This window comes from Hyperolius riggenbachi, chromosome 1, assembly GCF_040937935.1.
Source record: "Hyperolius riggenbachi isolate aHypRig1 chromosome 1, aHypRig1.pri, whole genome shotgun sequence".
NCBI classification, from domain to species: domain Eukaryota; kingdom Metazoa; phylum Chordata; class Amphibia; order Anura; family Hyperoliidae; genus Hyperolius; species Hyperolius riggenbachi.
Window position 1 is genome coordinate 528,647,801 of NC_090646.1, and position 24,086 is coordinate 528,671,886.

A 24,086-nucleotide genomic window follows, 5' to 3' on the forward strand; every position below is an offset into this window, starting at 1 on the left:
ACTGCCAAAGAACAGAATAGCGAGCAGGGAAGCTGGCCAGCACCACTGTTTAAATCCTTTTTAGGGAATATCTTTATAAAAGAATAAAAGGCTTGCTGAGAATCCCCTATGAAGAGATGGACTAGTCCAAAACCTGTCACTTCTGTCAGATTTCTACTACCTACTGTAAGTGACAGCAACATAAGAGAAAGGTAATTTATGGCTCATTTTACTCTGGAAAAAACATATTTGTTTATGTTTGCACATATTTTAAATTTGACAATTTTTCACCATAGTGCCCCTTTAAAAAAAGCAGAATCACTAATTGTTTGCTGGTAATTGACAGAGCCGCTGCCTAAAGCACAAAGCTGTATAGCAATGGCAGGCAGGGACCACTTTGTGATGTGCCATGACAGGCAGAAACTGGCACACGCTTTTTACATGAAGTGCAGGACATTGGCATCTAGTATAGCAATACAGAGAACTAGTGCTGCTACACATGTAATTAAGGTAACATTTTTGATAACCAACCTCTGAAAGTTTTGTCATTTGACGGAGCATCGCCTTATTTGTCTCATAGCTCTAGGTAACTAGCTGCATGGTGTCCAAATGAAAGGTGAAGTGAAGTGAAGAGCTCCAATATTGGGACATACATTCTGTATACAATTTGTTTTAGCTTCAATAACCATTACAGACATTTCAAAATGAGTGACATGAAAGTCAAACTGGATCAGTTTGTAGTGCGCATAATAGCACAGAACATTATCTACTATTAACAACATAAAATAAAAGGACTAGTAGTCCCCATAGAGTGGAAAGTGATCAGAACCTCTTTTGGATTTTTATTGCTCTTCTAGGTCTCCATCTAGTAGAATTTTACAAGCATTCTGTCCAGACAAACCTCCAGCAGGTGCTACTTGCCCACAACATTGTACACAGTGTAGTGGGAGGGTGTGACCCACTACCAGGCACTTGTCTAAATGTCTGCAGCTAGGACTGTGCTCGTTTCTCCAATTCTCACAGACCATAATGATGGGACATATACATGAAGCATTTTTCCCCTGTGGGAGCTTGTACCAACTGGAACTGGGAAAGGCAATGCAGTCCTAGCTCTGAACATTTACATGGGTACCTGGGAGGGGAGGAGACCCTGAAGACACATTAAGCACATTACACTTTTCTAGAGTACTACAATCCACACCCATGACTATTATGTCTTAATTTCATGCTGGTGAATGATAAGGTGGTGTACGGATAGTAAAGTCTTGCCCTATGAAAATAAGGATGTATGCAATGACTAGCATATCTTCAACCCAGCTAAAGTTAGCTGTCTACAACAAAAGGACTTTTGGATTAATGAGGAGTCACTCTTAAGTCCAGTGACTAACATAAGGTGGACTTCATTTACTGTGATCTATGCTCAGACTCCATACTCAGACTTAAAGCAAATCTGTAGTGGGTGGGGGGGGGGGGGGGGGGAGTCAAGATACTTACTATGGAGAGGGAAGACTCCGGATCCTAAAGAGCCTTACCATTACTCCCTCAGTGCCCTGGTTCCAGCATTGTCACCCCCATTTGAATTTCCCTCCTCTGATTTCTTGGAAGGCTTTGGGAGCATTTGTGTGCCCGATTGCCCTTGAAGACAGACGGCTCCTTACTACGCGAGTGTGCTCACCCATGTACTGTACGGGACAGCCAGCCCATGAGTGCTCCCAAAGACTTCCGAGGGCATACCTTTCGCTCTAACGGAGATGACAGTGCTGAAAAAGAGGACCGAGAGGTGACAGGGAAAGCTCAATAGGATGCAGAGCCTTCCTTCTCCATAGGTAAGCATCTCACTTTTTTCACTTCAGTTTTACATTGCTTGTTTACTTCTCATCCCTTTTTAAGCCATCAGTGTAAAATCTGTTACATCCCTGTCTAGGAATGGCAGCATATGTTACAGGAATATTTTTAAGCTCAGAATTCTAGCAGTAGTAGCTCTGAGCAGTTTGTTTCTGGGGATGGCTACCTGTGTATATTAAGAGTTAACTGCTTAGTGATCACTGCCCCAGTAAGGCTGGAGTCACACATAAGGGCCCTTATTCAATTCACTCGCTCTCCTAAGTTTTCTCCTAGGTGATACTTTCACACCATATCAATTTAAACCCCAGGAAACAAGAAAATACTCAGAATAACTGACAGTTTTTTTTTCCTCACCTACTTTTTGGTACTTTTTCAATTGCCGAGTGCTGAAATATTATTTTAAACAGAAGATAAACATTATCTCCCAGGAGAAATCTTGGGAGAAAAGGTGAACTGAATAAGGGCCAACATGTCTACAGTTCTGTTCCAGTCCTGTCAGTTTCCATCAGTTTTGTATGACTTTTCTATGGCTGGGTTCACACATACAATGCGTACAGTTCAATCCCTTTCATGCAAAACTGACAGGACTGGAACAAAACTGTATACCTTTTATGTGTGAGCCCAGCCTGATGCGTACATTTGAAATCGGCGCCGGTAGACTTGGGCGCAGGATACAGCGTTATATAGCTGATCCTGCTTCTGCACAAGTCCGGGCCGATTTAATTACTATTCCCCCTCCAGGCCGACATGGATAGTAGGGGAATGAAATAATTCGGCTTCCAGCGATTGCTGGAGGCCGAATTATTATGTTTTTAAGCAACTTCGGCTCTGTCTTCTGACGGAGCCGACGTTACTCACTGAGCACTTCAATAGGAATGATTCCTATTGAAGTCTATGCAGCCGCCGGCTGCACCCAAATCTAGCAGCGCTGAAAAGCACTGCTCCGAGCCTGATACCCTCAGTCATTTTCAGCAGGGTTGGAAAATGCTGTACATACAATAGATTTATGTGCGAGTATCTTTAGGTAGCTGTCCAACAAGCTGGAAACTAAGGCCCCATTCAAACTAGATAGTTTTGCCGGCGATTTTGGCAAAACTCTCAAGCACTAGCGCTTTTGAAAGCGCTAGTGCTTTAATAGCCCATGGGTCCGTTCTTACGCAAACGCGTAGCCTGCACCATTTTCAGGCGATTTCCCGGCGATCGCGTTTCAATGCTATAGAAGCACTAAACGCGATAGTGGGAAAATAGCAGCAGGGTCCAGTGATTTTTCCGCATGAAATCGCAGTTTTGCGCTTTCAAGTGTGAATGGGGCCTCAGGGTGCAGGGAGAGAATATAGAGCGAGTTCTCAGCACAACTACTGCTGTATTCTTGGCACAAATTAAATTCAGAAGCCTGATGACCAAGCTAAAATACAAAGTTCCAAATGTTCCTGTCTCCCTGATGTACCAAGCATATGCTTGGACATCACTAGAATGCAGAAAGTCCCTGAACCCCTGTAAAATAAAAATAGAAAGTATTCTGTTACAGTGGAGAGAAATATTTCAGGACATCATCTTATGTATCTTACCAGTATGGTGTCCCCACAAACGAGTTGGCAGGTGAGGCTATCGAGGCAGATCCAAAGTCTGCTAATTTTACCTGACCGGGCTCAGTAAGCAAAATATTTCCAGCTTTCACATCTCTACAAACGAAAAATATAAAAACAGTCAAAATAGTCACTTTAGTACCATTTAAGACATTTTATCAGAGAAACTGTAGCAAGCGATTGTGTTACTTTTAACTACTTTAAGTTTTTTTTTTTTTTTTTTTTTTAACTCTTTCGGGAACCAAGGTCAACATTTTAAACTTTTAAAGATTCTAATAATCAAGTTTGTTTTACAAATATCTTTTACAGATATCGGTTTTGTCCTCTTTCTACCCTTTAAGATCTTTCATTGAGGGTCATGAGAGACCGAAATGGCCTTTTCTGATTCAAGGTGATATATAGTGACAATTTTCATTTCAATCTTTTTATGTTTAGTACAGTTTTCATGTTTTTTATTATGTGAATAGAAAAAAAAATCTCAATTGAAAATGAGATACTGTATTTGTTAATATCCTACTGCTACTACTGTATTTGTTTAGAGCTCCGCCTGCTGGTTTGACTAGTAAACTTTGCAATTCTTGTTTCCCTGCACTGTGGTGAACATAAGAGAAATCACACATACTTGTCAAAAAGCAGATTGTGGCCATTTTCCAATCACAACAGCACCGCAATTTACATGTAAATCAAGGTGCTCATTTTCCATTAGCGCGTTTTGATTTATCATGAATCACAATTATTGGACTGCACGATTTTTGGTGCAATCACACTGTTCTTGACGCAATCGTGGTGAGAGGAAAATGTAGGTTGCACAATTTTGCAAAAAAAAAAGAAATACCGGGCGGAGATATTAACATTTAGTTGGGAATTTGTGGAGAGCAACTTTAATCTGACACCAAGGTCAGCCATTATTAGCAATCCAGAAGGATAAGATAGTGACGTTGGTGGCTAGGAGCTGGATCGCAGAGAAGTGGAAGAACCCAGAGAAACCTACTATAACAGAATGGTTAAATAAGATGAAGAGATTTTTCAGGACTCCTCATACAATCAGAAGGAAGATTTTCCCCCCCGAGACTTATGGGGTGAATACTTATGTGGGAAAATAACCTAACAGAGGGCAGGAATGAGAGGGAAACACACGGTGATAACTGAAGGAGAGGTTTAGTGTGAAAGTTAAGGTGGCCACTAACTGTCCAATTTGTAGCGAAAAATCGTTCGAGCGATCAGAAATTCTGATCGGACGAAAAATCGTTCACTACACCATCAACTAACCAATCTTTGCTTCCTATCTATCACAACCACCAAGAAAATCCAAATTTTCATTTGATGAAAATTCATTCGGGCGACGTTTTTTTCACTCGTTCATGATAGATTGTGTCCACCAATGGAGATTATTTACAACCAATCTGATCAGAATTTCTGATCGCTCTAACGATTTTTTGCTAGAAATTGGACCGTTAGTGGCCAGCTTTAGAGTGTGTTGTGCTGAATGTAGGAAAAGTGGGCACATGCTACAGGCTACATGTTTTTTTTTACTTTCATTGGAGGGTGCTGGGTTGAGAGGGAATAACATGACAATGGCTATCATTCATAAACTTGCTGGCGGTAAGGAGAACCCGTGCAGGAGAATACCGCCGTCGGTAGTTTAGCCTTCTGGGTGGTCATTCATAAAAATTGTGCCTGGTGCGATAGCAGTGCGGAGGTTTTCTGGAGAATGGTGTCAGTAGGCGGGCGGTAGGCATGCGGAAACAGAAAAGCTGCCCGATTCCCTCCGTGCGCTGCTCTCTCTTCTGCTGCTTGGGAGGTCCGTCCCATACACTTACAAGTACTCCGCAAGCTTCCCGCTACATCCAGGGGATCGGTAATCCCCTTCCACATACCGCTATGCGGAAATGTTTATGAATGGATATTTTGCTACTTTTTCTGGATAACTGCATATCAACACCGCACAAGGCGGTAAGTTATCACTCTGCACGGGACTTTCAGCTCCACATGCGGAAAGAGACTTTATGAATTTACATTTTGCAATGTGGTCGGTAAAGTCAGCGGTATTAAGCATTTCCGCATGCGGGAATGCTTTATGAATGATAGCAAATGTGGTAATCTAGACACCTCATTTTCTGTGACTGTTAGCCTCCATATTCTTCACACTTCAGATGTTTGTCATATTTATTTCCTTTTAAAGAGTAGCTGTCGGGCATATAATCAAAAATAAATTTATTTTTATCTGGTAAACAAGTAATATGGATGCTAACCAGGCAATCCAAAAGTTAAAATCTCTATTACTTTTCTTGTTTAAAAATAATCATTTCCCAGACTACCTGACTTTTATTTGGTACGTTGCCGCAAAAAAAAGAAGTTGCAGGGCATGCTGGGTTGTCTTTTTTTGCTTCTTTATTTCCCCTCAGACTAAACTAATGTACAGAAGCAAAAAAAAAAAAAAAGACAACCCAGCATGCCCTGCAACTTTCTTTGTGCGGCAACGTACCAAATAAGAGTCAGGTAAACCGGGGAATGATCATTGATTTATACGCATGCCACTTGCTTTTGTAGTCACCCAGGTTCTGTGCTATAACCATTAGCCTTCGCAGTCTACATGCTCCCATTGATCAAAACAGTCCAGATCTATGGCCTAGGATACCATTGTTACACAGAAGACACACAAACTTAATCCTTCAAGCCCGCCACACAAGATCCATCAGTGGAATTACAAAACTGGATGAACACCAGTTGGTTGAGGTTTAATGCTGAGAAAAAGGTGTTGGTGGCAGGCAGTCCATACATGGATAAATAAAGTCCAAAAAAGTCTCCCCACTTCAAACTACCAACTGGGGGAGAAGACACTGGGCAAAGCCTGGGGGTGATCCTGAATGAAACATTAACACAGCAGGTATTAGTGGTCATCAAATCCTCATTCTTGCATCTGAGAAATAGAGCTAGAATTAAACATCTTATCCCAGCTGAAGACCTACCTGCCCTGGTTCATGCATTTGTATCCTCCCGCCTGGACAACTGCAATGCCTTATTCATCAGATCCCCAGATAAAGCTCTGCACCCCTTACAACTAGTACAAAATGCAGCAGTCAAACTCCTAGCCAATTCCCCCTGAAGCTCACATCTCCCCAGTACTGCAAACTTTTCACTGGTTGCCAGTAAAATGGAGAACCCACTTTTAGATCTGCCTGCTGACATTCAAGGCTCTAAACCCCATGGGACCCAAGACTATAGCGGATTTGGTAACTATATGCCCCTCCACTCTGCATATAAGACAAATATGGTTATTCCCAGGATCCACTTAAAAACATTTGGTGCACAGGCCTTTTCTGATGCAGCCACCCACCTCTTTTCCTGAGCCTTTGAGGCTGCAGAACGCAAAGTCGCAGTGCTTTGAGTCCCTAAGGAGAAAAGCACTTTAAAAATACTATGATTATTACAAACGCTAGCACTTAGGTGATTTTAATTACGCCCGACAGGTGCTCATAACAGCAGGCGCATGTCATATCGGCGCCGTTCGTTTTGACGCCGGGAAGGGCCAAATGACGGCTCTCCCTGAGTTGTCGCAAATCGGAGGGAGATGTAATTTGGAGTCTGGCAGCCGCCAGAGCCCCGAATTACCGCTACGCGGGGTGCGCATCATAGCGTTGCCGCTATGACGGCGCCCAGTTTCGGCGCTCGGCTCTCAGAGCCGCGCACTGGAATCAGCTGATTCGGCAGGTAGGATGCCGAACTTACCCTGCAGTTCAGCCATTCCCCTGAAGGAAGCCTCAAAAGTGCAACATTTAGAACTTGGCCATAAGAACAGAAAGAGTGATGAGAAATGGTATAGCGCAATGCACAACTCACCATTTATGATGATAGATAAAAGAAAATAATGTCCAAATGTCTCCATGCTAAAACTGAGGATACAGCAGAAGACACACAACCTTGTTTTTTTCTGTCTTAAGACACAAGTAAGTAATTGAAAATTACTCCAGCATAATGGCAGCCTTGTTTAGTTTAAATTAGGATGCTAACAGAGCATTCTACAGTGTATAAATTATATGTTTATATCATAAGCAGATGAAAGAAAGTGTTTGTATCAAAACCGCATGTGCCCTAAACATTGCAGTGATCTGCTTCCACTAGAGGGGGTTGCAACCATATCTATCAGTCTATTTCCTATTTAGCTAGCAAGGTATTAAAGTCCTGGGAAAATACCACTGCGGAATGACAACATTCTGAAAGGAATCTAAATGTGGCGCACTACAAATGCACCAACGATGACACTCCTGCAAATAGTGGCTGAAAATGTCAAAGAAAGGAGCTGCTTTCACAAACATATTTATGTGTTTTTGGAGGATTCACCAGGTTTGCCTGACACTAGAAATGTAATCGCATTTACAGCGATTTGAGAATTTAAAAATTCATAAGAATAAAACAGGCTGCATGTGCAAATCACCACATGTATGAGCTCATCACCACAATTTAAATTATTGCATAGGTTGCAAGCCAAAAAACTCTGCTCTATAGATAATTTAAAGACACAATGAAAAAACCTGACAGTTGCTATTGCAAAGCCAGGCAAGATCCACATAGCCATGTGCAAAGCCAGCCCGCCTCTGCGCAGCCACGTGGATAGCCAGCCTGGTGCTGCGCAGCCACGCTCTGTTAAGGCCTAATATCCCCCCAAACCTACTTGCACTGCACAGGCACCGCGCGTCCTTAATTACGCAGCTGGGAGCGTACTGCACATGTACACTATGTATCCATGGTATGCATGACTAAGGGCATGTCTAAAGCAAAGAAAGTTGGCAGTCATGTTAATCATGCTGCCAGGGTAGTACTAGCCGATGCAGTGCAATGCTATGCACCCATTGATCACCTTCCTCCTTCTGCTCCACATCACAAACCAATCCACCCCCCACACAGAAACGGACATATCAAGTTTCATTCTTGAGCAATAAGATGCCCAAAATCTAGAGAAACTCATATGTTTGAAGGCAATAGAGGACTGGAAAATTCAATATGTATGAAAAGGATTAAGGTGGCCATACAGCTATAGATTGCCGCCAGAATAGACCATTAGATAGATCCCTCTCTGATCACATTTTGATCAGAGAGGGATCAATTACTGAAAGCTATTGAACATCTGTGAAGCCGCCACCACCTGCTACGGGGCCACCAGGTCTCCCACATCTAATGTACTGCCCAATGGGGCACGCGGAGTGTTGGCAACAGAGTGTACACTTACCTGTCCATCAGCACACTCCTCCTGTGCTCTCATCCATCACTGCTGTGGCCTGGCCGTGACCTGATGGCATGTATGCTCCATGACCAGCTACATGCCACGAAGTCACAGGACACATGCTCCCCGGTGCCCATGGGGAGAGGACACAGGCACGGCCAACATGTGAGTGCATGCTCCGCTGCAACACTGCACAGGGGGAGCACATTTTAGATGGGGGGGGGGGTTACATTAGTTGTTCCAAAATGTGCACCCAACCGCCACCTTTGGAGCAAGATCTTCTCAGCCTGCACAACTGGTTTTATTCAATTTCAGACACAAAATTGATGGAAATGACCATCGGGCGGCCATGTTGCGGCATTGATCTCTGGCAGATTTGATCATAATGAACAAATCTGCCAGGAAAATGGAGCAAGTGTATGGCACCTTTAGCTTGCCAACAACCTCTGTACAATCTGCATGCTCAGCTGCCTGTTGAGCAGCAAGTTCTGAGGAGCAAGAGACTTCTTGCTGCTAGGCAATGCAAAATACAAATAGCCATGGCCATAAAATAGCCAACATGGCCAAACACAGCAGACAGGTGCATCGGATAATTGTCACTTGTAGAGACACAAGATTGTCACTTTACATTATCAGAAACAATCAGTGCGTTATGTATTTTAGAAACATGAACTCTGTGCTAGGCTACACTTGAATCTATGCTGCATAGTGCTATTAGTAATGCTAACAAATGTAAGCTGAAATAAATGCCAAGATGACCTTCCGTGAACTTGTGGGCAGGCAATGTAAACAGTACACAAAAGCCAAGTGTGTACTATATTGAGAACCTTTCCCTTTAAGATCTTAAAATGAACTCTGCTGACCTTCTGTGCAGCCTCCTTAACAAGACACTGTAACCCTTGTGTCAGCTGAACAGAAGAGGTCTTGCCCCATAGTGAATTTGTTTTCTCCACCATGATAAATGCTCACACAGGGGAAGAAGAAAGATGACTATTTGTGTTTTGTCAACCCCTGACTCTTCAGAAGCTCCACATCTACTTAACAAGCTTGTGTAGATCAGTTCTTAAGGAGGAAAACAAGAGCACTCTGAAACCAGGATAATGTGCAACTGCTATGACCCCAGTAGTTATATGGAGTAAAAGCAGCAGTATAATACTACATGGTTTTAAGTGCTAGAGTGTCAGGGCTGAATCTCTGCCAGGGCTCTGTGCATGGAGTTTGTACTCCATGTCTTCCATGCTTGTGTGGGTTTCTTTCAAGGACTCTCTGGTTTCCTTCTATAATCTAGGAATGCCCTGGTAGATTTACTGGCTTCTTTACAATATGCATACATATGATACGGGCGCCACTGAGTTGGGTGCAGGACAAGCCAAATGATGCCGCTAAACTCCTGCTTCATAAAATATCTCTTTTTTTGGATAGCTGGGGCAGGGGAAGGATGTAGGGCCAGTTTCCACTGCATGTGCTTTGATTTGGTTTTCAGATGGTATGTGGCTTTCCAATTGACACAAAGTGTGGCGTTTCCATTTCTGACATACTGTTTTTATTTTATTTTTTTGCACTCTTATTGACCAGAGGTGCTCTGCTTGCTATAACTGAATTGCTGTTGTTTATCCCCTGCTTATTGCCTGAAGAAGTGGGCTGTGCCTGCGAAACGCGTTGCATCTTTGGGGTATTTTCAATAAATGTGTATATCTATATATTTACATTCCTTGGTGTCTGCTTTAACGGAGGCGAGTCCACCACTTCCTCCCAGCAATTTTTTTAAAATTTTATGTACTTTTATCCTTCTGGCGCCTCTGTTCACCTACCAATACCTTTTACACTTAAGGCTTTGCTGCATGGTGCGTCAAACGAAAAGGCTGCATTAAGACACAGGAACAGTGATAGCAGGTGCATCACTGTGTGGCCGGTCCCGGCGCGGTAACACTGCATACAGAGTGTTTCCATGTAACTTGCACATATATTCCCCGGAAAGCGAGGCATATTTCCAATGCAAAGTATGCCTCACATTTGGTTGCACTGTGGCTATAACGCACAGTGTGACTTCCAAGCGCAGTGCAAGTGCAGTGCAATTTTCTTGCGATTTCCATTTTAAATGTAAAGTTTCCCTGCCTAATCAGAATCAGAATTAGAATCAGAATCTTTATTATCGCCAAGCACGACTGGGTCGTGCCCGGAATTGGGCTTGGCACGTACAGGGTACTGATACAGGATATAGATACAGGACAAAACAAGCAGTCAGGAAGGATCACATTTGCAGAGAGAGACAATGTAGCATAAGTAACAACACAAAAAACACACAAAAAACAACCAAAAGAAAGTAAAAAGAAAAGTCGGCTTCAGCTAGAGCGCCGTCTATGTGTAGTGTGCCGCAGTGCCGGCACACTGTTTGGTGTGGGGATGGGCAGTTACGTGGAGAGAGTTCAGAAGGTTGACAGCCGAGGGAAAGAAACTGTTTTTATGCCTTGAGGTCTTGGTGAAGATGGACCGGAACCGGAGTCTCCGGCTCGAGGGGAGCTGACTAAAGAAGCGGTGGCCTGGGTGCGAGGGGTCGCTGGTGATCTTTAATGCTCTGGAGTACAGCCTGGAATGGTAAAGGAGGTCCAGAGAGGGAAGGGATCTCCCGATGATCCTCTCCGCTGATCTGATGACCCTCTGCAGTTTGAGTCTGTCGCTGGCAGAGGAGCTGGCGTACCAAACCAGGATGGAAGAGCATAGGACAGATTCGATTGTAGCGGTGTAGAAGTTGGTCAGAAGTTTTTGGGCCATACCAAACTTTTTTAGTTGGCGGAGAAAGAAAAGTCTCTGTTGGGATTTCCTCTGTGTGGAAGGACAAATTTAAAAAGGACAAAAGCCATGGCAATTAAAAAAAAAAAAAAAAAAAAAAAATCACTCGAAAAAAAAGAGCAAATTAAAAAACTGTAAATCGCAGTTGCGGTTTACAGCGAGTTAGCAGTTTACAGAGAAAACGAGTCTTACACCTCTACCTATGCTTTTCTTCGTCCCTAAAAACATGAATTTGATATTTCCCATTGTGTCTCTACAATAAAACAAATAAAAAGGAAACAAAAATTCAGAATGAAGATGGTTTGAGCCTCAGCCTATTTTTTCCTTTTTCACTCTGCAAAGTCCATATTGGGGAAGTTTTCAGTCCTATGACAAATGTATCCAGACAGGAAAGGAGGGAAACCGCTCCAACAGGAACACATATTCCATCATAAAACCAATGTTCGTAAAAATGTGGTGTCTCTGGTAACCTGGTAAAACTGCTCACCTGTGAATCATATTGCGAGAGTGCAGGTAGGCCAGCCCCTGCAAGGCACCATGAGTGATGGCAGCGATTTCCACTTCCTGAAGTGGCTTCTTATGAACTGCAAGGAAGAAAAGGTTACATTGAGAAAGAACGCAGTGTGTCATGTATATTAACAGCTTAAACGACTGCCGGTTTACAAATTAAACTAGGACTGTTTCTGATGAGTGAAAGTAATAATGTGACAATTAAAAGTTATGTTGTACACGGTTTAATAATTGCCTACGGATTTAAAAAAAACAGCAGAAAAATAAAGCTATATATCGCAAAACCCAAATGCCTAAGCAGAGAGCTGCGGTTTGCAACGCGGCATGAAGGTCTTTCGTTAAAGCGGAACTGAAGATAGAAAAAAAAAATAGTTTCACTTACCTGGGGTTTTCTGCAGCCCCTTGTCGGTCCTCCTCAATCCTCCGTTCTCCCGCCGCCAGCTACTTTCAGTATCGTCCATGCGCCAACTGCACCTGCGCGCCCTGGGCCACCCATATCTTTCTCCACAATACTGTCCTGCGCTATCAGCACAAGACACTATTGCATGCGGGAACATGTAGAAAGATACGCATGGTTGCTGTCGACATGTAAGTAGACGGTAGGATACTACCGAAAGCAGCTGGTGGTGGAAGAATGGAGAATCATGGAGGACCGGCGCAAGACAGGAAGGCTGCAAAGGGCTGGCAGAAGCCCCAGGTAAGTGAAACTGTTTATTTTCTATGTTCAGCTCTGCTTTAAGTGCAATTAGTGTTAGAAGAGGCCTTCGGCTGGGAGCACACTTATCTGAATCGTATGCATTTTGCCACTGCGCGGAAAACGTATGCGATTCAGATAAGTGTGCTCCCAGCCGAAGGTTTGTTCCCCACATTCACATTTTCAGATGCAATTTCAGTAACACAATGCAACAAGATCCACAAGGACATCAGAACTGCGTGGAGTGCACTGTCTGATGTGCCCATCCATGCATTGCGGTTCACCTGCGGAATTGCGATGCATGTTTGGCATCAAAAATACACAAACTGACATTAGAATGAATGGAAATCACAACCGCATCAGGAAGAATCACTAAGCCCTCTTTCACATTAGATAAGGCATGCACGGACTAGATGTCATGCACGTGTTATGACCTACGGCGTGACATGTGGTGCGATGCTGATTAGCAGCCGTTGTTCTAATTTACCCGGCGAGAAAACACTGGCGCTGGATAATAAGAAACTCCCACATGCGTTACAATGCAACGCTCTGGAACGCATGGTCTAATGTGAAAGGTAACATGAAAGTCAAATAAACTTTCATGTTACCTTTCTAAACGCAATCTAGAAGAGATCCGTCAAAATGCACAGATCAGCTCCTAGTGTGAAAGCGCCCTTAGAAACGCAAAAACTGTGCATTGCGACAGCACTTGCTTTTTCCAATGCTAAGAAGTTAAGCAGGCAACAATCATGTGACAATGTGTTACTTCCATTTTATTCATAAATAGATCCTATGCGTCTCAATTTCACCTGTAGTGGAAGTTATGTAGGTATAAATGGATTAGACAAATGAATTTGCTGCAAATTCAGAAGTTGGAATCTTCTACACGTAGAAAAACAGACTGATTGCAATAATCAACAGATCTTCCTCTTACCCTCTAATAAATCTGAAGCAGATCCCAGGCAGTATTCCATTACCAGCTGCAAACAAATATAATAACAGAAAAAAATTACTTTGCATAGCTAAGAAAACCCAGATTACAAACAAGACTTTGCTAATTAGAGATGGACAGCGAGATGGTAATAATGCCAGCTGGCATGCAAATTGAATGCGCAGCTTTTAGTAAACCTGAGGTGATTGTTATACGGCGGCTGCCATATTCATTTCCTTTTAAGCAATACCAGTTGTCTGGCTGTCCTGCTGATCCTCTGCATTTAGTCATAGATCCTGAACAAGCATGCAGCAGAGCAGGTGTTTCTGACATGGTCAGAGTAGACAAGATTAGTTGCATGCTTGTTTCTGATGTGATTCAGACACTTTTGCAGCCTAATAGATCAGCAGAGCTGCCAGGCAACTAGCATTGTTTAAAAGGAAACAAATATGGCAGCCTCCATATCACTCTCACCCTGGGTCCACTTTAAGCAGACCATACACCCATGGATTTTTCCCATAGATTACCAGCAGTTTGGATTACTCCGCTCTAATATGGGGGGAGTCTATAGCACAACATGCTGCATCGATTACAATTTCGATAAATTTTTGGCAAAACAAAAGAGCAAATTTACGAACAGAGATAAAATGTTGATTGCTGGGGTTGACTTAAGAGGAGTAGGAGATTGACAGCCAGCAAGTAGTATAACAATGCATCAAACAGCACAATACTGAAATCTGCAATCTATGTGCAGCGTATGGATGGTTTGATTCCTTAGATTCAGATCAGCAAGGGATTGCTCGGTTTACCAAACTGGGTGGCAATCTATGTCTGTATGGCCACCTTTAAAATTTGGCTAATCTAAAATAGACAGTAAGTGGATCTGGCAGGACCCTTATACACTTCTATGCAAGCCTGAAGAAAAATTGCATCTCATCTACCATTTCCACTGATATGTGTGAGAGGCAGCTAGTGTTGGGCGAACACCTGGATGTTCGGGTCCGTTCTCCGAACATGGGCCAGATGTTCGGCATGTTCGGCCCGAACCCCGAACATCCCGCTTTTGGGGGCCCTATGGGGTCGCAGGCATAAGGGGGGAGCATGCCCCGGTTGCGGGGGGGGGGGGGTCGGAAATTCCCCCCACCCCCTCCGCTAGCGCTCCCCCCTCTGCCCGCTTCCCCATACAAAAATTTTCCGTAAAGTTCAATAGTACCTTCAGTGGCTGGCCTGGCTGGCACTGTGGTGTGAGGGAGGAGGAGTCCGAGTAAGACGCGTTGAGGCCGGGCAGCGGGCGGTTCAGCGGTAGTACCCTTGTGGTACTTCCGCCCTTTCTCTGACCTCACGTCCTCTGCATACGAGGGTACGCGTCACGCGTACCCTCGTATGCGTCATCACGTAGAGGACGTGAGGTCAGAGAAAGGGCGGAAGTACCACAAGGGTACTACCGCTGAACCGCCCGCTGCCCGGCCTCAACGCGTCCTACTCGGACTCCTCCTCACTCACACCACAGTGCCAGCCAGGACAGCCACTGAAGGTACTATTGAACTTTACGGAAAATTTTTGTATGGGGAAGCGGGCAGAGGGGGGAGCGCTAGCGGAGGGGGTGGGGGGAATTTCCGACCCCCCCCCCCCGCGACCGGGGCATGCTCCCCCCTTATGCCTGCGACCCCATAGGGGGGCAGTATTTGGCCGAACAGGGGCCCTGTTCGGCCTTGTTCGGCTGGGCATTGAGCTGTTCGGGCGAACCCGAACTAAAAAGGCCGAACACCATGAGGTGTTCGACCGAACATCACCCGAACAGGGTGATGTTCTGCAGAACCCGAACAGTGGCGAACACTGTTCGCCCAACACTAGAGGCAGCACACCGTCCAATGAAACATGCGGGATGTGCCAAGGCTATCCTGTCACCAAGCAGATATTCAATGTAGAGATGTAGAGCCGGCACCATCCAATAGGATCATGCTCTTTTATTGATAATACATAGCAGTCACAAAAAACAGCTGCTATGTATTATCAATAAAAGAGCATAATACTATTGGATGGTGCCAGCTCCACATCTCTACATCTACCAATTCCACTAATGATTACATTGTACCATTAACTTCCAAACACCACAGTGCATTTCACAATTTTCCCCATTTCCTAATAGCCATCTCTCTGCTATGCTTGCAGAGAAATCACTCACTTCCTGGGTTTCATATACATCTCTGGAAATGGATGCGGGGGACCCCAGAGATATCTGTATGAGCAATGTGCATCTTACTATCCTGATGTTTACTGGCATGAAAATAAATGCTCTGGATTTTAGCTCCAGTTTTGCTGATGCACATCTGAGTGAAGGGATCCTGACTGCTAACTAAGGTGGCCATGGGTGGGGAGGAAAAGTTAGGAACGGCGCATCCTAAAGCCAAAACCATCTTTTTATTTATTTATTTAACCTCCTTGGCGGTAACCCCGTGTGTGACACGGGGTAAGCCGCCGGAGGGTGCCGCTCAGGCCCTGCTGGGCCGATTTTCATAATTTTTTTTTTGCTGGACGCAGCTAGCACTTTGCTAGCTGCGCCAGCACTCTGATCGCCGCCGGCCCCTGCCCGATCGCCGCTATCTGCTGCGGCGCGGCCCCCCCCAGACCCCAGCGCTGCCTGGCCAATCAGTGCCAGGCAGCGCCGAGGGGTGGCCCGGGACTCCCAATGACGTCCCGACGTCAGTGACGTCGGTGACGTCATCCCGCCCCGTCGCCATGGCGACGGGGGAAGCCCTCCAGGAAATCCCGTTCTATGAACGGGATTTCCTGATCGGAGATCGCCGAAGGCGATCGAAGCGGGCGGGGGGATGCCGCTCAGCAGCGGCTATCATGTAGCGAGCCCTCGGCTCGCTACATGATTAAAAAAAAAAATTTTTTTTTAAAAACTGCTGCGCTCCCTCCTGGCGGTATTTTTCATACCGCCAAGGAGGTTAAAATGACCCTGAGACAAAGAAAAATAAAAGATTTATACATACCTGGGGCTTCCTCCAGGTCCCTCCGTATGCATCGCTCCCATACCCTCTTCCTCCGCCTTGTCCATCTCCAGTTAGCAGCCCAAGACAGGGGGCATGCACAGCCGCACTGTGCATGTGCCGACTGGCCTCGACGTGACAAATGTACGGGACTGCTAACGGGAGATCGAGAAGGCGGAGGAAGATGGCGTGAGAGCGATCCGTGCGGAGAGGGCTGGAGGAAGGTCCAGGTACTGTGTATATAAAACTTTTATTTTACTTAGTCTCTGGTACACTTTAAGCTCCTCGGATGGAGACTCTGCAAGTGGAAATTGTAATTACTGAAGCCAAAAACGTACACCAAGTTGTTAAACAATACAAATGAATATAGCCCAGCATTTCAACTTTGCTCTAAAACATTATTTACAGCATATTATATGCAACCAGCAATTTTTTTTTTTACTAGACCAGCATTCGAAGGGTTACACACAGAGCTTTAGCTAAAACTTACATAGATACATTTAACTAAACAGAATGTAACAAGTGAGGAATGTTACACACTCTTTGGCTGTCCTCCAGCTCCTGCACAGTCAGAGAGAGTGAGTCACATTCCACAGTTGTTGCATTCTGTTTAGTTAAAGAGACACTGAAGCGAAAAAAAAAATTATGATATTATGATTTGTATGTGTAGTACAGCTAAGAAATAAAACACTAAGATCAGATACATCAGTCTAATTGTTTCCAGTACAGGAAGAGATAAGAAACCCCAGTTGTTATCTCTATACAAAAAAAGCCATTAAGCTCTACGACTTTCAAAGTCGTGGAGAGGGCCGTTTTCTGACTTTTATTATCTCAACTGTTAGTTAATTTTTTACTTTTCCTCTGCCAGAGGAGAGGTCATTAGTTCACAGACTGCTCTGAAAGAATCATTTTGAATGCTGAGTGTTGTGTAATCTGCACATATTAGAGAATGATGCAATGTTAGAAAAAACACTATATGCCTGAAAATAAAAAGTATGAGAATATTTTCTTTGCTGCTAATCTTCTAGTAATTATTCATAGTACACAACCAATTCATTATATCATTTTTTTTTTTGCGTCTGCAGTTCTCTCCACCGAAGTTTAAAACTCTGTGTGTAACCCTTCCAATGCTGGTATAGTAAAAAAAAACAATGCTGGTTGCATATAATATGCTGTAAATTATGTTTTTGAGCAAAGTTGAAATGCAGGGTTATATTCCGCTTTAAAGAAAGGAGGAAACTTTTGCTATAGCAGCAGTAAAGGCTGCCGCTTTATTTACCCATGCGGTATGTTCTTTCAAGTAGCACCCTTTGTAATCAATTGTGTTGGGATGTTTCAGCTGCTGCAGGAATTTCACTTCTTTGACTATGTCCTGCCATTTCTGTGTGAAGGAAAACAAAACAGTAAGTAACAGTAGTATGTCCTTACATATATAGAAAATGTATAATTCAAAACCCACTGCACCATAGGCGATTGTTACAGTACTTAGAACTCATTGTAATGGGCAGTGGCGGACAAAGCCAACAGTGGGCCCTGTGAGTGAGAATACATATAGGAGGCCCTGTGACAGCGGTTGTTATCAGAACAGATCATGGGATCCTTTAGATTGTAAGCCTTTGGGCAGGGTCCTCCTCCTTTTGTGTCCTACCTGATCATACACCTCCATTACTGTGAACCCATGCTATGCATCTGAGTGAACCTAACTTGCCTAATCTCCATGATCCATCCAGTGACTGACTAAGCATTACCTTGTACTCATACTGTGCTGTGTGATCTGGTTTTCTATTATTCCTGTATTGTCATATTGCTGTATGTCACCCCTAAATATTGTCTGTAACCTAAATTAATGTTCAGCGCTGCGTAATATGTTGGCGCTTTATAAATACAATAAATAATAATAATAATAATAATAATAATAATAATAATAATAATAATAATGGGTGGATCCAAAAACTGTAAATTACATAATTGTATTCATTTATCACATATTTTCTTACCTAATCATTATGTCTCCTACATGACTGGGCCACAGGCCATTATCACTAATCATACAACGTGTCACACAAAACATTAAACATTGTAAAAATGTAATTTAGTAAAAAAAATAATAACTAAAAATTACCATTGATGTTATTCTGTATATAAAAACAAAAGAATAAAGGCGCACCAATGAAAATGGCAGTGTGCCCAGACCCCTACCCCAGTGCCTCCAGGGTTACACTTATCCAGCAAGAGGAGAGGAGTTGACACCACAAGTTGTACATTTAAAGCTCTTTCAATATGGAAAAGAGCTGCATTATTCTTTATATATACAGCACTGATATCTTCCACAGCGGTCTTTATAGAGTACAGACATGTTACTGACTGTCCTCTCAGGAACTTACAACCAAATCCCTACCATAGTCATAGTCTAATGTCTCTCTATTATATTATCATTGTGCATTTATACAGAGCTGCCATTATCTGCAGCACTTCACTAAGTCACAGTCAAGGTGACAGACAGCCACATGGGGCAAAATTGCATGGAGGGAAAGACAACTTCACGGAGGGAAGGGACACATGCAGGGAGAGGCATCTTCTGAATGGGTTGGGTGCCCATACATGCATGAACCTAGAGATTAATCCATGCCTGACTGTGGTGTTGCTGCATGGGCCCCAGAAGACATGGGCCCCTGTGTGGCTGCATGGACCCATGTCTGCCCCTGATAATGGGGGTCTCCAGGGAAGGGATGGGGTTAGGTACATGGTGCTATAAAATTAGAGTTTGCCAAGGTTTCAGAGGATTCAGCACTGAATAAGAACCCCATTTATAATACATACCTTATAATACATAGAGGTTTTTGACTTTTAAAAAGGTTTTCGGCAAAGGCACACCCTGCCCCAGTCTAGGCTGGCATAAATGCTATTCCCCTCCCCAAGTTTCTGCAACTTCAAGGGGGGTTGCACATAATTTGAGCACTGGCTATTGTTGGCGGTGAATTACCGAGCTTTTTTTCTGAGCCAAAATTACCCGTCTCGTGTCGGGAAGATGTCCCTTTACTGCCCCACCTGCCTAAAGCCTCTGCTTTGGAACAGAGGCAGAGTGTGTTTCTGTACAGGCAAACCCACTCCACATGCCTATAGGTCAGCCTCTGCACTAATGAAGAGGCTACAGAAGTACACTAGGATGGGAAGGTTGGAGTGTGGCTACGACCAAGCTTGCATACGTGGAAGAACTGGTTTGTACTCCCTGCAGCCTCAGTTCCAGTGCATTGTCTGAACTGAATTATATGTAAAATATCAATATATTTATTACCTCATTCATTTGTTTCCCGCTATAGGACATTTTCTTAACAGCAACCACTTCATTTGTCATACAATTTGTGGCCTAAAATAAGAAGACAAAAACACATGTAAATCACACAGCTTTACAAATTGTGACATAAGAGTTTGAAACGATTCATTCACAAAGAGCAGTACATGGAGCACCTTCTGCATTGAGGAACTCAGGCTGGCCATACGCTGGTCAATTTTTTGCATCGATATTCGGCAGATTAGATCGAATATGCTAGAAATTGATGTACCAAATGATTCCCAATTTTCATCCAAAATCAATAGATTCTGTCGATCATGCTGGATGGAAAATGTCACTCGATAGGCAGTGGGTCAGGAGCAGGTTTATAGCGGTACTTGATTTCACTACGACCAATGCAGCAGCTGAGCTGACACTCACCTGTCTGCTGCACATCTATCCACTGCCAGGCTCTGCTTCCTGTCTCTTCTCTCCCAGGTGCCTGAGTCACATCACAAATCCTAGAGGCTAAACTCTACAGGACTCTAGTGGTCTAGTAGGTGCCAATATGCCTGTAGTATTTATCACATAACACAGGCTGCTAGGAAGGAGGAGACTCAAAGCAGAGCCTGGCTGAAATCTACTGAAAAATCTGTGCGTAGTCTGTGAAGGGATTTGATCAGACAGATCCGCTCTAATCAGATAATGATCTCAGAGGGTTCTATGTATGGCCAGCTTTATTAGCTTCTTGGCATTTTGCTGTTTATTGCTATGATATCACGTATCTGTGAATGGAGATGTATACAAAAGGTCTGTATATATTTCAAGAAATGTTTAGCTTTCTCGTTTTAGACGTTTTAAAAAGCTGCATTTAAGTATAGTTTTAATTAACCATGATTTAAAGTCACATAAGACTAGTTGCACTAGCCATAAACTTCAAGATGGTCTATGCCAATGATGTGCAAACTTGGCTCTCCAGCTGTTAAAGAACTACAAGTTCCACGATGCATTTGACTTAATGAATCATAATCGTGGTTGTCAAACTCCTGCAATGCATTGTGGGACTTGTAGTTCCTTAACAGCTGGAGAGCGAAGATTGCAGATCACTGGTCTATACAAACCTATACGACCATGTCGTGCTTGGCAAAATAAAGATTCTGATTTAGTCAACATGTTACAAACCAGTTATGCCTGTGACAACCTATTGCACAGTAAAAGGTGTCTGCCAGTGTCAAATCCTTCTTCAGTGATCTGCTGAGAAGGGAAATGATCTGCTGAGAAGGGAAATAATCAGCTGATTACTGTAGTGACTACAGTACAGTACAGCTGTACAGCTGGATGCTACTGCTCATCTTCACCCCTCTCCATAGAAAAGGACAGGTTGCTCACCTCAGATTGCCTGTACTACTATCGTTCCAGAAACACCACCAGAAACAAAACTATTGTTTTAGACGATAAAACGAAGGTGCCTTTCTGGTCTGACATTTTGTCAAATTATTTCAGAACCCAAAAATTTCCAGCAGCTCAGAAAGAGCATAAGAAATATTTCACCAATGCTCAGTCACAGCTGAAAAAGCTCTCTGCTGAATTATCAAGTGCTGTCTAGGCCCTTAAATACTGTGTGAGTTGTGGTGTGGAAATCCCTCAAATGACTTGCCTATGTTACACTCAAAAGGATAGCACATTTTCAAAAAACCTCAGACAATAAATGAACACGAGGAGGTATACAGGATCTTCTCAAAAAATTAGCATATTGTGATAAAGTTTATTATTTTCTGTAATGTACTGATAACCATTAGACTTTCATATATTTTAGATTCAAATACACACAACTGAAGTAGTTCAAGCCTTTTATGGTTTTAATATTGATGATTTTGGCATACAGCTCATGAAAACCCAAATTTCTGATCTCAAAAAATTCGCATATTTCATCCGACCAATAAAAGAAAAGTGTTTTTAAAACAAAAAAAAGTCAACTTTCAAATAATTATGTTAAGTTATGCACTCAATACTTGGTCGGGAATCCTTTTGCAGAAATGACTGCTTCAATGCGGCGTAGCATGGAGGCAATCAGCCTGTGGCACTGCTCAGGTGTTATGGAGGTCCAGGATGCTTCGATAGCGGCCTTAAGCTCATCCAGAGTGTTGGGTCTTGCGTCTCTCAACTTTCTCTTTACAATATCCCACAGATTCTCTATGGGGTTCAGGTCAGGAGAGTTGGCAGGCCAATTGAGCACAGTAATACCGTGGTCAGTAAACCATTTACCAGTGGTTTTGGCACTGTGAGCAGGTGCCAGGTCATGCTGAAAAATGAAATCATCTCCATAAAGCTTTTCAGCAGATGGAAGCATGAACCCACTTTTGAACCAGAAACAGCGGCAGAGGCGCCTGACCTAGGCTACAGAGAAGCAGCACTGGACTGTTGCTCAGTGGTCCAAAGTACTTTTTTAGGATTAAAGCAACTTTTACATGTCATTCGGAAATCAAGGTGCCAGAGTCTGCAGGAAGACTGGGGAGAGGGAAATGCCAAAATGCCTGAAGTCATGTGATGGTCTGGGGTGCCATGTCAGCTGCTGGTGTTGGTCCACTGTGTTTTATCAAGGGCAGGGTCAATGCTGCTAGCTATCAGGAGATTTTGGAGCACTTCATGCTTCCATCTGCTGAAAAGCTTTATGGAGATGAAGATTTCATTTTTCAGCACGACCTGGCACCTGCTCACAGTGCCAAAACCACTGGTAAATGGTTTACTGACCACGGTATTAATGTGCTCAATTGGCCTGCCAACTCTCCTGACCTGAACCCCATAGAGAATCTGTGGGATATTGTGAAGAGAAAGTTGAGAGACGCAAGACCCAACACTCTGGATGAGCTTAACCTTCTGCCGCCCGCGTCACGCCAGTAGGCGTGGCCGCGGCGGTAGCCCCAGGACCGCCTAACGCCAATTGGCGTAAAGTCCTGGGGCTCTGTTTTGCATGAGATCGCGCGCATGGTGCGCGCGCATCTCATGCTCGGAGGGCGGAGCTCCGCCCCACCTTCAGTCTCCGAGCGGCTATTGCCGCTCGGGAGACTGTTAGACGGCGATCACGCCGTCTATTTACTAGGTGCAGCGCTGCGATGAGCAGCAGCGCTGCACTGGGGACAGCCGTGTGACACGGTTGTCCCCATGGGGGACAAGAGAGCGATCGGCTCTCATAGGCAGAAGCCTATGACAGCCGAGCGCCGTAATTGGCCGGCTGTGGGGAGGGAGGGAGCGAGGGATTTAAAGGAAGAGGGTTTTTTTTTTTTTTTTTTAAAGTGACAACACAAATATTTATAAAAAAAATAATGAACATGGGGGGAGCGATCAGACCCCACCAACAGAGAGCTCTGTTGGTGGGGAGAAAAGGGGGGGGGGGATCACTTGTGTGCTGAGTTGTGCGGCCCTGCAGCTTGGCCTTATAGCTGCAGTGGCCAATTTTGCTAAAAATGGCCTGGTCACTAGGGGGGTTTAGCCCTGCAGTCCTCAAGTGGTTAAGGCCGCTATCGAAGCATCCTGGGCCTCCATAACACCTGAGCAGTGCCACAGGCTGATTGCCTCCATGCCACGCCGCATTGAAGCAGTCGTTTCTGCAAAAGGATTCCCGACCAAGTATGGAGTACATAACTGAACATAATTATTTGAAGGTTGACTTTTTTTATTATTAGATTATTGAATCTAAAATATATGAAAGTCTAATGTTTATCAGTACATTACAAAAAATAATGAACTTTATCACAATATGATAATTTTTTGAGAAGATCCTGTAGTTTGAGGTATAGCTTGGGAGAGGTTTTTAAAATAAATTTTAGGCCTAAAATTGCTTAAAGGACCACTATCTTGAAAATGCTAAAATTTTAAATACACGTAAACACATACAAATGAGAACTACTTTTTTTCTACGTAAAATGAACTATAAATTACTGTTTTCCTATGTTGCTGTCACTTACAATAGGTAGGAGAAAATCTGACATTACCGACAGGTTTTGGACTAGTCCATCTCCTCATGGGGGATTCTCAGCATGGCCTTTATTATTTATAAAGACACTCTCTGCAAAGGATTTATACAAAGATGCTACCCAGCCCCCCTGCTCACAGCACACTTTTTTTTGGCAGTTGGACGGAGCAACTGACATTTACTATGTGCTTTTAAAATTTAAGAAAACTGAGAATCCCCCATGTGGAGATGGGCTAGTCCAAAACCTGTCGGTTCTGTCAGATTTCTAGTACCTGCTGAATGACAGACCG

General features: G+C 43.7%; 1 protein-coding gene across 6 annotated transcripts in view; it reads right to left on the reverse strand.

The window, feature by feature from the left end:
• Positions 1-24,086, reverse strand: part of LOC137525225 (serine/threonine-protein kinase TAO3) — a 278,858-nt gene that overhangs the window by 123,362 nt on the left and 131,410 nt on the right. For all 6 annotated transcript variants that reach the window (XM_068246237.1, XM_068246260.1, XM_068246217.1 and 3 more), the window contains 5 exons: positions 19,848-19,919; positions 17,832-17,933; positions 13,560-13,605; positions 11,909-12,005; positions 3,393-3,506 (listed from right to left, as the gene is read on the reverse strand). In XM_068246237.1, the coding sequence (XP_068102338.1) occupies positions 3,393-3,506; positions 11,909-12,005; positions 13,560-13,605; positions 17,832-17,933; positions 19,848-19,919 (431 nt within the window). The remainder of the gene's footprint in view (positions 1-3,392; positions 3,507-11,908; positions 12,006-13,559; positions 13,606-17,831; positions 17,934-19,847; positions 19,920-24,086) is intronic.